This window comes from Rhinoderma darwinii, chromosome 2 (assembly GCF_050947455.1).
Source record: "Rhinoderma darwinii isolate aRhiDar2 chromosome 2, aRhiDar2.hap1, whole genome shotgun sequence".
In the NCBI taxonomy this organism is placed as follows: Eukaryota; Metazoa; Chordata; class Amphibia; order Anura; family Rhinodermatidae; genus Rhinoderma; species Rhinoderma darwinii.
In genome coordinates, this window is record NC_134688.1 from 471,963,601 (window position 1) to 471,979,811 (window position 16,211).

The following is a 16,211-nucleotide window of genomic DNA, read 5'->3' on the forward strand; positions in this document are numbered from 1 at the left end:
TGCTGTCAGAGAATAGAAAAATTATTACTTCCATCCTGAAAATGTACAGAGGCCTAACATTGCTCACAGCTAAGAGTTTGCTACAATTGTATACAGTCTCTCTAATGTCCTAGGGTTTGCTACTGTGTATCAGTGCAGATAAGATTTATCAGCCTGGACTCCAGAATTGTCTACAATTTTAGCAAATCCTCAGATGTAAGATGTCTGTACAGGTATTTAGCCTCTAGATATAAACAGGAATGTTCCCATTGACTGACCGCAAACAGAGAGCTAAAACAAGTGAGAAATTAAAAGCCAAATCATTGTTGCCACCCAGTGTACAGCACTTTAAAGAGGCTCTGTCACCAGATTATGCGTCCTATCTCCTATGGGACTTACTCACACAGCACTGCGAGATCTCGCGAGATCACGCTGTGCTGTGATTAAGTCCCACAGAAACTTTACCGAAGTGTCGGGAGTGTGAATAGAAATCGCGTCCTCGCCGGAGGTGATGTCTATTCACTCTCAAGACACTTCGGTAAAGTTAATGTGTGAGTAAGTGACAGCACAGTGTGATCTCGCGAGATCACGCTGTGCAGTAAAACAAGCTGGGCTGGAATGAAGAGAAGTGTATGACCCTGATTGGTCACTGATTAGTCAGCGTCATACACTTCTCTTTACAATGCCCACTTGGTTAAAAGGTAAAAAAAAAACAGTTGTCTATTAAGAAACTAATTAGCATAAATCTAAAATTGTCCATAACTTGCTGAAAAATGATCGTTTTTCAAAATAAAAACCACTTATCTACATTACAGCGCTGATCACATTATGTAGGAGACAGGACACTTATAATCTGGTGACAGCCTCTTTTAAGGTTTATTTACTTTAATGACATTATCCTGTACTGATCCTGAGTTACATCCTGTATTATACTCCAGAGCTTCACTCACTATTCTGCTGGTGGAGTCACTGTGTACATACATTACATTACTTATCCTGTACTGATCCTGAGTTACAGCCTGTATTATACTCCAGAGCTGCCCTCACTATTCTGCTGGTGGAGTTACTGTGTACATACTTTACATTACTTATCCTGTACTGATCCTGAGTTACATCCTGTATTATACTCCAGAGCTGCACTCACTATTCTGCTGGTGGAGTCACGGTGTAACATACATTACATTACTTATCCTGTACTGATCCTGAGTTACATCCTGTATTATACTCCAGAGCTGCACTCACTATTCTGCTGGTGCAATCACTGTGGACATACATTATATTACTTATCCTGTACTGATCCTGAGTTACATCTTGTATTATACTCCAGAGCTGCACTCACTATTCTGCTGGTGGAGTCACTGTGTACATACATTACATTACTTATCCTGTACTGATCCTGAGTTATATCCTGTATTATACTCCAGAGCTTCACTCACTATTCTGCTGGTGGAGTCACTGTGTACATATATTACATTACTTATCCTGTACTGATCCTGAGTTATATCCTGTATTATACTCCAGAGCTGCACTCACTATTCTGCTGGTGGAGTCACTGTGTACATACATTTTATTACTTATCCTGTACTGATCCTGAGTTACATCCTGTATTATACTCCAGAGCTGCACTCACTATTCTGCTGGTGGAGTCACTGTGTACATACATTACATTACTTATCCTGTACTGATCCTGAGTTACATCCTGTATTATACTCCAGAGCTGCACTCACTATTCTGCTGGTGTAGTCACTGTGTACATACATTACATTACTTATCCTGTACTGATCCTGAGTTATATCCTGTATTATACTCCAGAGCTGCACTCACTGTATTGTTGGTGGAGTCACTGTGTATATACCTTACATTACTTATCCTGCACTGATCCTGAGTTACATCCTGTATTATACTCCAGAGCTTCACTCACTATTCTGCTGGTGGAGTCACTGTGTACATACATTACATTACTTATCCTGTACTGATCCTGAGTTACATCCTGTATTATACTCCACCAGTAGAATAGTGAGTGCAGCTCTGGAGTCAGTGTATACATATATTACATAGCGACTCAACTTTTTTTTTAATGTATATTAATTTTATATATGTTATACCTGTCAAATGGAGCTCAAAATGAGCATAACCTTTTAGGCGAAATAATTAGTCCTACAATGGACACGTGATTTAGACCTTACATACTGGAAGAACTTCGATCCCTTTGCAAAATGCGCCTCTTAGCTAAATGGTATCAAATATCTGTATGAGACGAAGTTCAGATATTCGCTTCCTCTGGTTTCCACATGAAATAGAACACGTCCGCTGCTGTCCCTAATCCTTCGATTCATGTCTGGATCTGATTCCTCCTTCCACGTTCCTTATCCCTCAGGAACATTTGTAAAAAGAGATTAAGAAACTATTCCAAAAGACCTTCCATTTGTGTTTGTGTCCTCACATTGTTCCATGCTCTGCAGCTATCCGGGGTGTATATAGAACTGTTCATCCTGATCCCCCTGGTTCATAGTTATAATCCTGAAGATGCAGTACCGTATATATATGTGTCACTGTATGACCATTACAGAGTTATACCAGCATGCTCCATATCACTATATACAGGTAGATGTATAACTTATACCAGCTGTACATATATAATTATATACAGAAGATACCCAGGTTATACCAGCATGCTCCATATCACTATATACAAGAAGATGTATAACTTATACCAGCCGTACATATATAATTATATACAGAAGATACCCAGGTTATACCAGCATGTTCCATATCACTATATACAAGAAGATGTATAACTTATACCAGCTGTACATATATAATTATATACAGAAGATACCCAGGTTATACCAGCATGCTCCATATCACTATATACAGGAAGATGTATAACTTATACCAGCTGTACATATATAATTATATACAGAAGATACCCAGGTTATACCAGCATGCTCCATATCACTATATACAATAAGATGTATAACTTATACCAGCTGTACATATATAATTATATACAGAAGATACCCAGGTTATACCAGCATGCTTCGTATCACTATATACAAGAAGATTTATAACTTATACCAGCTGTACATATATAATTATATACAGAAGATACCCAGGTTATACCAGCATGCTCCATATCACTATATACAGGTAGATGTATAACTTATACCAGCTGTACATATATAATTATATACAGAAGATACCCAGTTTATACCAGCATGCTCCATATCACTATATACAAGAAGATGTGTAACTTATACCAGCTGTACATATATAATTATATACAGAAGATACCCAGGTTATACCAGCATGCTCCATATCACTATATACAGGAAGATGTATAACTTATACCAGCTGTACATATATAATTATATACAGAAGATACCCAGGTTATACCAGCATGCTCCATATCACTCTATACAAGAAGATGTATAACTTATACCAGCTGTACATATATAATTATATACAGATGATGCCCAGGTTATACCAGCATGCTCCATATCGCTATATACAAGAAGATGTATAACTTATACCAGCTGTACGTATATAATTATATACAGCATATACCCAGGTTATACCAGCATGCTCCATATCACTATATACAAGAAGATGTATAACTTATACCAGCTGTACATATATAAATATATACAGAATATACCCAGGTTATACCAGCATGCTCCATATCACTGTATACAAGAAGATGTATAACTTATACCAGCTGTACATATATAATTATATACAGAAGATACCCAGGTTATACCAGCATGCTCCATATCACTATATACAAGAAGATGTATAACTTATACCAGCTGTACATATATAATTATATACAGGAGATACCCAGGTTATACCAGCATGCTCCATATCACTATATACAAGAAGATGTATAACTTATACCAGCTGTACATATATAATTATATACAGAAGATGCCCAGGTTATACCAGCATGCTCCATATCACTATATACAGGTAGATGTATAACTTATACCAGCTGTACATATATAATTATATACAGAAGATACCCAGGTTATACCAGCATGCTCCATATCACTATATACAAGAAGATATATAACTTATACCAGCTGTACAAATATAATTATATACAGAAGATACCCAGGTTATACCAGCATTCTCCATATAACTATATACAAGAAGATGTGTAACTTATACCAGCTGCACATATATAATTATATACAGAAGATACCCAGGTTATACAAGCATGCTCCATATCACTATATACAGGTAGATGTATAACTTATACCAGCTGTACATATATAATTATATACAGAAGATACCCAGGTTATACCAGCATGCTCCATATCACTATATACAAGAAGATATATAACTTATACCAGCTGTACAAATATAATTATATACAGAAGATACCCAGGTTATACCAGCATTCTCCATATAACTATATACAAGAAGATGTGTAACTTATACCAGCTGCACATATATAATTATATACAGAAGATACCCAGGTTATACAAGCATGCTCCATATCACTATATACAGGTAGATGTATAACTTATACCAGCTGAACATATATAATTATATACAGAAGATACCCAGGTTATACCAGCATGCTCCATATCACTATATACAAGAAGATGTATAACTTATACCAGCTGTACATATATAATTATATACAGAATATGCCCAGGTTATACCAGCATGCTCCATATCACTATATACAAGAAGATGTATAACTTATACCAGCTGTACATATATAATTATATACAGAAGATACCCAGGTTATACCAGCATGCTCCATATCACTATATACAAGAAGATGTATAACTTATACCAGCTGTACATATATAATTATATACAGAATATGCCCAGGTTATACCAGCATGCTCCATATCACTATATACAAGAAGATGTATAACTTATACCAGCTGTACATATATAGTTATATACAGAAGATACCCAGATTATACCAGCATGCTCCATATCACTATATACAAGAAGATGTATAACTTATACCAGCTGTACATATATAATTATATACAGGAGATGCCCAGATTATACCAGCATGCTCCATATCACTATATACAAGAAGATGTATAACTTATACTAGCTGTACATATATAATTATATACAGAAGATGCCCAGGTTATACCAGCATGCTCCATATCACTATATACAAGAATATGTATAACTTATACCAGCTGCACATATATAATTATATACAGAATATGCCCAGGTTATACCAGCATGCTCCATATCACTATATACAAGAAGATGTATAACTTATACCAGCTGTACATATATAGTTATATACAGAAGATACCCAGATTATACCAGCATGCTCCATATCACTATATACAAGAAGATGTATAACTTATACCAGCTGTACATATATAATTATATACAGAAGATACCCAGGTTATACCAGCATGCTCCATATCACTATATACAAGAAGATGTATAACTTATACCACCTGTTCATATATAATTATATACAGAAGATACCCAGGTTATACCAGCATGCTCCATATCACTATATACAAGAAGATGTATAACTTATACCAGCTGTACATATATAATTATATAGAGAAGATACCCAGGTTATACCAGCATGATCCATATCACTATATACAAGAAGATGTATAACTTATACCAGCTGTACATATATAATTATATAGAGAAGATACCCAGGTTATACCAGCATGATCCATATCACTATATACAAGAAGATGTATAACTTATACCAGCTGTACATATATAATTATATACAGAAGATAGCCAGGTTATACCAGCATTCTTCATATCACTATATATAAGAAGATGTATAACTTATACCAGCTGTACATATATAATTATATACAGGAGATACCCAGGTTATACCAGCATGCTCCATATCACTATATACAAGAAGATGTATAACTTATACTAGCTGTACATAAATAATTATATACATTAGATACCGAGGTTATACCAGCATGCCCCATATCACTATATACAAGAAGATGTATAACTTATACCAGCTGTACATATATAATTATATACAGAAGATACCCAGGTTATACGAGCATGCTCCATATCACTATATACAAGAAGATGTATAACTTATACCAGCTGTACATATATAATTATATACAGAAGATACCCAGGTTATACCAGCATGCTCCATATCACTATATACAGGAAGATGTATAACTTATACCAGCTGTACATATATAATTATATACAGAAGATACCCAGGTTATACCAGCATGCTCCATATCGCTCTATACAAGAAGATGTATAACTTATACCAGCTGTACATATATAATTATATACAGATGATGCCCAGGTTATACCAGCATGCTCCATATCACTATATACAAGAAGATGTATAACTTATACCAGCTGTACATATATAAATATATACAGAATATACCCAGGTTATACCAGCATGCTCCATATCACTGTATACAAGAAGATGTATAACTTATACCAGCTGTACATATATAATTATATACAGAAGATACCCAGGTTATACCAGCATGCTCCATATCACTATATACAAGAAGATGTATAACTTATACCAGCTGTACATATATAATTATATACAGGAGATACCCAGGTTATACCAGCATGCTCCATATCACTATATACAAGAAGATGTATAACTTATACCAGCTGTACATATATAATTATATACAGAAGATGCCCAGGTTATACCAGCATGCTCCATATCACTATATACAGGTAGATGTATAACTTATACCAGCTGTACATATATAATTATATACAGAAGATACCCAGGTTATACCAGCATGCTCCATATCACTATATACAAGAAGATATATAACTTATACCAGCTGTACAAATATAATTATATACAGAAGATACCCAGGTTATACCAGCATGCTCCATATAACTATATACAAGAAGATGTGTAACTTATACCAGCTGCACATATATAATTATATACAGAAGATACCCAGGTTATACAAGCATGCTCCATATCACTATATACAGGTAGATGTATAACTTATACCAGCTGTACATATATAATTATATACAGAATATGCCCAGGTTATACCAGCATGCTCCATATCACTATATACAAGAAGATGTATAACTTATACCAGCTGTACATATATAGTTATATACAGAAGATACCCAGATTATACCAGCATGCTCCATATCACTATATACAAGAAGATGTATAACTTATACCAGCTGTACATATATAATTATATACAGAAGATACCCAGGTTATACCAGCATGCTCCATATCACTATATACAAGAAGATGTATAACTTATACCACCTGTTCATATATAATTATATACAGAAGATACCCAGGTTATACCAGCATGCTCCATATCACTATATACAAGAAGATGTATAACTTATACCAGCTGTACATATATAATTATATAGAGAAGATACCCAGGTTATACCAGCATGATCCATATCACTATATACAAGAAGATGCTCAGGTTATACCAGCTGTACATATATAATTATATACATAAGATACCCAGGTTATACCAGCATGCTCCATATCACTATATACAAGAAGATGTATAACTTATACCAGCTGTACATATATAATTATATACAGAAGATACCCAGGTTATACCAGCATGCTCCATATCACTATATACAGGTAGATGTATAACTTATTCCAGCTATACATATATAATTATATGCAGAAGATACCCAGGTTATACCAGCATGCTCCATATCACTATATACAAGAAGATGTATAACTTATACCAGCTGTACATATATAATTATATACAGAAGATACCCAGGTTATACCAGCATGCTCCATATCACTATATACAAGGAGATGTATAACTTATACCAGCTGTACATATATAATTATATACAGAAGATACCCAGGTTATACCAGCATGCTCCATATCACTATATACAAGAAGATGCTCAGGTTATACCAGCTGTACATATATAATTATATACATAAGATACCCAGGTTATACCAGCATGCTCCATATCACTATATACAAGAAGATGTATAACTTATACCAGCTGTACATATATAATTATATACAGAAGATACCCAGGTTATACCAGCATGCTCCATATCCCTATATACAAGAAGATGTATAACTTATACCAGCTGTACATATATAATTATATACAGAAGATACCCAGGTTATACCAGCATGCTCCATATCACTATATACAAGAAGATGTATAACTTATACTAGCTGTACATATATAATTATATACAGAAGATACCCAGGCTATACCAGCATGCTCCATATCACTATATACAAGAAGATATATAACTTATACCAACTGTACATATATAATTATATACATAAGATACCCAGGTTATACCAGCATGCTCCATATCACTATATACAAGAAGATGTATAACTTATACCAGCTGTACATATATAGTTATATACATAAGATACCCAGGTTATACCAGTATGCTCCATATCACTATATACAAGAAGATGTATAACTTATACCAGCTGTACATATATAATTATATACAGAAGATACCCAGGTTATACCAGCATGCTCCATATCACTATATACAAGAAGATGTATAACTTATACCAGCTGTACATATATAGTTATATACATAAGATACCCAGGTTATACCAGCATGCTCCATATCACTATATACAAGAAGATGTATAACTTATACCAGCTGTACATATATAATTATATACAGAAGATACCCAGGTTATACCAGCGTGCTCCATATCCCTATATACAAGAAGATGTATAACTTATACCAGCTGTACATATATAATTATATACAGAAGATACCCAGGTTATACCAGCATGCTCCATATCACTATATACAAGAAGATATATAACTTATACCAGCTGTACATATATAATTATATACAGAAGATACCCAGGTTATACCAGCATGCTCCATATCACTATTTACACACTATATTCTATGTGAAGGTTGAATGTACTCCAGAACTGCACATTTTTTGGTGATTCTGCAATATTTCTTTGTCTTTATTGCTGTTTTCTTGAAGACTTTGACCAGTGGAGATGAGTTATTCTTGGACAATCTATAAGACACTGATAAGGATATCGGACGCTCCTTTTGCTGTTAATAAAGAACTGGATGAATTTTCCCGACCGCAAACTGCAGTCTTGAGTCTTGTGGTCGGCTTTGCAATTTCTCTACGGGATTGTCACCCAGTTCTCCCACGATCCCGAATATTACAAATAGGTCCTTGTATAGCTTATGCTTAAAGGGACAGTACACCTATATTTTACCCTTTTAGTCAACGTGTAGGTGAATGCAATCTATTGTTCATTGTTTTCAGACATTTCTGACGAGAGAGCGGGTGACTGTGTGACTGTTAGGTGTGTTACATCAAGATAGACTCTTCGCTTGATTATTTCTTGATCTCCAGAGACATTTAAATCCATATATAGGACTGATATCAGACTCTCTGTTTATAATGCAGCCGCACTATTATATGCTAAGAGTTTTAAGGTTACTGGCCCTTTAAGCAAAGAGATATTTATCATGTAAAAAAAAAATACAAAAAATTCCAGGAGAGATTGTGGAGAGGAGTTCTAGTAAGGATATCTATCCGTATGCTGAATGTTTGCATTGCCTGATACGGGAAACTGTCGTCTGATTGTAGAGTAAGCAAGAAAAAGCTTTATTGATGGGAGTCCGACTCTCCGACACCACCACCGATCAGTTGGAAGAAGTGGCAACAACGCTCTAGTGACACCCTGCCTCACCTTCATTGGTTAGTGCCACACATATGGTGGTGGCCGTTCCTGGTACTGCAGTTCACTTAAATGACCCAGCTGCAATACCAGGAACTGTCACAATCCTATGTACGGCGCTGTACCTGTGTAAACCATGTAGGACACTTCATTCAGCTGACTGGCAGGGACACTTTGAGTCGGAGCCCTCACCACTAACTATTGATGACCAGCAATATTAAAGTCCAATAAACCCCTTGAAAAGCAATGCCCACCCTTGAACTCTTTTTTGTTTTTAGTTTTGACATTCTGTGCTGATTGTATAGCGGTCAATTATGTTTTGTTCTAATACAGAGCTCAGAATCCCCTGCATAGACAGTGAGGTAAATGATCAAGTTCTTTCCTCCTGCAACTGCCACTAGAGGGAGCTCACTGCATGCTGTTTATACAATGAGCTCAATAATAATATAGTATACAGTGAGCTCCCCCTGGTGGTGGCTTCAGGTAGACAGAATTTTTTCATTTACCTCTACATCGATGTAGGGGATTTGGATCTCTGTATTTGAAAAGAGGAGCTCCGGCCGCTATAAAGCGCAGAATGTTGAACCTAAAAATGGCACGGTGTTAAAAGGTGGAACCAATATGTCTGTCATTACAGCTCATCGCCTATTTTTTCCCTGGTAAAAACTGTTAATCTGTCTAGTTATTCAGGGATAGAATTTTTTTTGGACATCTATAAGAACAAGGCATAATTTGGCCATTTTTTGCTTTTCAGGATTCTAGGAAACCTGGGAGACATCCCGTAAGGTAGCTGGCAGTCAGAATAGTTGTCTCACAAGGAAACAAGATGATCTTTATTAATCTTTCGGAGGAGCTATTCTATCAGCACATCAATAGAACAAGGTGAATTTGGTGTTCAGTGTCCTAGGAAAGCTGGGTGACCACCACTGTGGTCATAGTTGTTGTAACCCATCCTTCTTAGATGCATCTCTGTTTCTCGGAAAGTTGGCTAATACATATACTAGTATAAAAGTCTAGCCCAGCTTTTCTGGAATCCTGAATGGCCAACCAGCATAAATATGCTCAGGGTACAGTCCAACGTAGCGCCGGCTGCATGCGTCCAAAACAACGCCCTCGTGCGGCGGCCAATGGCCACACAATTGCATGGTAATTTGCCACCGCAAGCTTCGCCCCTCGCTACGTGGAGCCGTACCCTTATAGAAAACCTTATAAAAATAAATGAATAAAAATCTTTGTTTCTGGGAAAGTTGGGTGACAACCAATACAAAGATCACCTTCCCACAGGAGTTATCACCCAATTTTCCCAGAGACAGATAGGAAGGTGTTTGTATTTTTTAGTGGCAGCCGGATCAGCTCACCATTATATATTCACCTCTCTATCTGCAGATTCCCCGGGTGACGGCGGTGTGATGTGAATCGCTGCGGTCGGCCTGTTGTGAGATGGACATTCTATGTGAGAAGTCAATGTGATGACCTGAAGGATTTGCCGCTGATCTCCAGTCCTTATTTCGCTCAGTGTGTTTGTCCGGAGTAGTCGTCTCTCCAGGACCGATGATGGGAGTGATCAGCACCTTTGGGAACTTCTTCTGCCGGATCCGGCTCCTGTTCATTGTTGCTGTGTGTTTAATGATTGTTGGCTGGGGCGGCTTCTATGTCAGGGACGTCACCCGCTACACCCCCAAATACAGATCCCCAGTGGACAACTTCTGGAAGTGTTCATCCTCGGAGAAGAAATCCGAGGACAATAGACCGCCGCCTGTTATGTCCACCCAGACTGAACCAGACGTAAAGATCTGCCCCGTGCTGTCCCCGGAGCTCAGTGAGTATATAGCTATCATTGCGGAAGTAGGATGATTTGCCATTCAGGGCTCTAAAAAGCTAGGTGATTGTCAAAATAGCCGCTATTACGGCTCCCATAAGGGTTTCTACCCAGCTGCTAGTGCATAACTAGACAGAGTTGCCATTCAGGGTTGTAAAAGAGCTGGGTGGCCACCAATAAAGCCACCATTTCCACCAGGGAGAATTAGTGGCGTGGCTCCTATTGCTTATTAAAATGTGATGGTCATTGAACGGAGTTAATGTAAAGCAATGTTATTGTTTATTCCGTTCTAGAGCTGAGATCTTTATTACTCCATGTATTGTTATTGCTCTGCTTTATACTACATAGCGAAAATTGAAAAAAAAAAAAAAAATCTGCAAGTAACGGACTTTGCTGTTTCTTAGTGTAGTCAGAATCCCCCATTACACATGTGCAATGGTCTGTTCCACAACTGCAGCATTGCGGAACAACCCACTACATACAGATTATGAGGGGTTCTGACTACATTTAAAAAAACAGCAAAGCCAGATACAAGAGGATTTTTTTAGGGTTTCTTTCCTATTTTTGGTATGTAATCTAAAACATACCAACAAGAATAAATTAATTATATTACAAAAATGTGAATCCAATGCAGGAGCATTAAAGGGATGTTCTGTGAATACACTTGGATGGCCTATCATTAGGACTATTATTAGGACAGGCCATCGATGCTTGATCGGTGCAGGCTTGACCCCTGGGACCTCCTCCGATCAGCAGAACGCAGGGACTATTATCCGCTATAAAGATCTCGTAACACCAAAGTCCACAGCGGCTAAAGGGCTTTACTGAATAAATAAGTTTTATGATGTTTAGTAATAATTGTATGAACCCTTGTGAATGCGGGCGTAGTGGAAGAGCATACCCTGAGATAAGAGGCGGACAGGTAAGGGGGGGGAGGGGAGCTCAACTGGAACAGGTCACCTGTCCGCACAGTGCAGGGATGTACATTAATAGCTAATTCCACCTACATAGTATTTCATATTTTGTTTAAAAAAAAAGGTTCTATTCACTGGGAAAGCTGGGTGACAACCAATATGGCCGCCATCACAGCGCACACTGGGGTAGTCACCTAGCTTTTCTAGAATCCTATAGAGATAAGGGAACAAAATACATATCATTTGCCTTTCAGGAGTCTGGGTAAAGCTGGATGATAACCTGTTAGGGTGCTTTAAGTGGTCACCCAGCTTTCCAAAAAACTGATACATACGTATAATGAAAGGTTTCAACAATCTCTGCTTGTTGTCAAGTGAATGAAAATGTATATCCAGAGGCTGTAAAACCTGTACAGACCTAATACTTCTCACAGCTGAGGGTTTGCTACAATTGTATCCAGTCTAGGCAATCCAAACTATCAGGACAGGAGGTGAGATTTGTAGCAGCATCACAGAGGATTCTCGTAAATGGTTACAATTGAAACAAACCCTCAGCTATGAGAAGTATTAGATCTGTTCAGGATTTACAGCCGCTGGATGTAAGCAAGAATGCTCTAATTCACTAACCGCAAGCAGAGATTTTGAAAATAATAAAACCTAAGGCAACTTCATAATATACTTTGACTTTCAACTCCTTGCCATTTCCAAGATCTCAGCGAATGGAGACCTTCATCCACAGACTGCACAGACTTGGTGCTGCTCACACAGCTGCATTTTGTTACAATGGTATGCAATCTAGACAATGCTCTGATTTACTTTTTCCCTGCCACCATCTGTGAATAGAAATCCATCACCGCCTCTTTACTTGGATGGAGTCATGCTGTAGTTCCCTGCACAGAAAGTGATGGTGTATCGCTAAAATATGGCATCGCTTTCTAGTCCTGGGCAGCCAACTGCCGGGACCCTCACCAGTCCTGAGAGTGAAGGGGCCGCAGCGCTAATTTGTATCTTCATTCATGTAAATCAGGCTGTGGGGTATTTCTATTCACAGCCGGTGGTAGGAAAAAACATTCAAGGTAACCGAACACTAAATCAGGGCTGTGGCCCCTTCGTACTCGGGATCGGTAAGATCAGAAAGTGGTAACATATCCTAGTGATATGCGATCACTCCCTGTGACGGTAATAACCCTCTGAGCACAAATCTCTCTCCTGTGCTGATTGTTTGCTGCAATGTATCAGTCTAAAGTTCAAGTTGCCCCGCACACAGAGAATTATCTAGACTGGATACAATGGTCGCTTTGGGTATTCGGTCTATAGAGGTTTTCAGATTCTAGTCTGTCTCATATCTATCTACAGTTAGGTCCAGAATTATTTGGACAGTGACACAAGTTTGGCATTTTAGCAGTTTACTAAAACATATTGAATATACAGTTATATAATCAGGACGGGCTTAAAGTGCAGACTCTCCACTTTAATTTGAGGGTATTCACATCCTAATTTGAGGAAGGGTTTAGAAATTACAGCTCTTTAATATGTAGCTGCCTCTTTTTCAAGGGACCAAAGGTAATTGGACAATTATCTCACAAGCGATTTAATGGGCTATTCCCTCGTTAATCCATCATCAATTAAGCAGGTAAAAGGTCTGGAGTTGATTCCAGGTGCGGCATTTGCATTTGGAAGCTGTTGCTGTGAACCCACAACATGAGGTCAAAGGAGCTCTAAATGCAAGTGAAACCGACAATCGTTAGGCTAAAAAAAAAATGAAGAAATCCATCAGAGAGAGAACACAAATGTCAGGAGCGGCCAAATGAACAGCTTGGTACATTCTTGGAAAAAAAGAGTGCACTGGTGATCTCGTGAACTCCAAAAGGCCTGGACGTCCACGGAGTATGTGACAACACAGCGTGATCTCGCGAGATGACGCTGTGTTGCGAGTACTGCTAAAAATTAATGGGAAGAAGTGTATGACACTGATTGGTCAGCGTCATACACTCTTCTGTACAACGCGCAGTTGGTAAAAAGTAAAAACACGGCCAGCATAAATCTAAAATTGTTCATAACTTGGTCAAAATGTATTGTTTTTTCAAAATAAAAACCACTGTTATCTACATTACAGCGCTGATCACATTATGTAGGAGACAGGGCACTAATAATCTGGTGACAGAGACTCTTTATTACTAGGACCACTGTTATCTACATTACAGCGCTGATCACATTATGTAGGAGATCGGGCACTAATAATCTGGTGACAGAGACTCTTTATTACTAGGACCACTGTTATCTACATTACAGCGCTGATCACATTATGTAGGAGATCGGGCACTAATAATCTGGTGACAGAGACTCTTTATTACTAGGACCACTGTTATCTACATTACAGCGCTGATCACATTATGTAGGAGATCGGGCACTAATAATCTGGTGACAGAGACTCTTTATTACTAGGACCACTGTTATCTACATTACAGCGCTGATCACATTATGTAGGAGATCGGGCACTAATAATCTGGTTACAGAGACTCTTTATTACTAGGACCACTGTTATCTACATTACAGCGCTGATCACATTATGTAGGAGATCGGGCACTAATAATCTGGTGACAGAGACTCTTTATTACTAGGACCACTGTTATCTACATTACAGCGTTGATCACATTATGTAGGAGATCGGGCACTAATAATCTGGTGACAGACTCTTTATTACTAGGACCACTGTTATCTACATTACAGCGCTGATCACATTATGTAGGAGATCGGGCACTAATAATCTGGTGACAGAGACTCTTTATTACTAGGACCACTGTTATCTACATTACAGCGCTGATCACATTATGTAGGCGATAGGCCACTTATAATCTGGTGACAGAGCCTCTTTAAGATAAAACTTAATGCACAAACAAGCAACAACTGAAGACGCTGCAGTAACGGCCGGGCAAAGTGTCACAAAGGAGGAAACCAGCGTGTGGTGACGTCATTGCCTGCACAGGATTCTCTACAAAGTATTATAAAAAACAACATTTTATTAATGGGAATGTTAATTTGTCCATTTACTTTTGGGCCCCTGAAATGAGGCGGCTGTGCAGAAAAATGGCGGCAATTCCTAAATGTTTCACAGGAGATTTTTGTTCAACCCCTTGAAATAAACCTGAAAGTCTAAACTTCAATTGTATCTCAGTTGTTTCACTTCAAATCCAATGTGGTGGCAGCAAAATCCAAATCATGAAGATTGTGTCACTGTCCAAATATCTCTATCTATCTATCTATCTATCTATCTATCTATCTATCTATCTATCTATCCTCATATCTATCTATCCTCATATCTATCTATCTATCCTCATATCTATCTATCTATCCTCATATCTATCCTCAGATCTATCCTCATATCTATCCTCATATCTATCCTCATATCTATCCTCATATCTATCCTCATATCTATCCTCATATCTATCCTCATATCTATCCTCATATCTATCCTCATATCTATCCTCATATCTATCCATATATCTATCCTCATATCTATCCATCTATCTATCGCGTTGTTATTTTATCTATTGCAGAGGGGGTTTTGCAGCTTGCATTTCCTCCCAACCTAAGTTTAGAGGATGTGCAGAAGAAGTGCCCTATGGTGAACAATGGCCATTACCAACCAGAGACCTGCAGGGCGCAGCAGAAAGTCGCCATTCTTATCCCACACCGGAATCGGGAGAAACACCTCCTGTACCTGCTGGACAACTTGCACCCGTTCCTTCAGAGGCAGCAGCTGGACTACGCCATTTACGTTATTCACCAGGTGGGTAAAGGTATGAGCT

At 37.9% G+C, this 16,211-nt stretch overlaps 1 protein-coding gene across 5 annotated transcripts in view; it reads left to right on the forward strand.

The window, feature by feature from the left end:
* The window catches only part of B4GALT4 (beta-1,4-galactosyltransferase 4), an 80,366-nt gene that overhangs the window by 44,420 nt on the left and 19,735 nt on the right, over nucleotides 1-16,211 (forward strand). For 3 of the 5 annotated variants that reach the window (XM_075854672.1, XM_075854676.1, XM_075854673.1), the window contains exons 2-3: nucleotides 11,059-11,491; nucleotides 15,960-16,192. In XM_075854672.1, coding sequence (XP_075710787.1) covers nucleotides 11,224-11,491; nucleotides 15,960-16,192 — 501 coding nt within the window. In that variant the 5' untranslated portion in view covers nucleotides 11,059-11,223. The other 2 variants (XM_075854675.1, XM_075854674.1) reach the window with 2 other exon arrangements.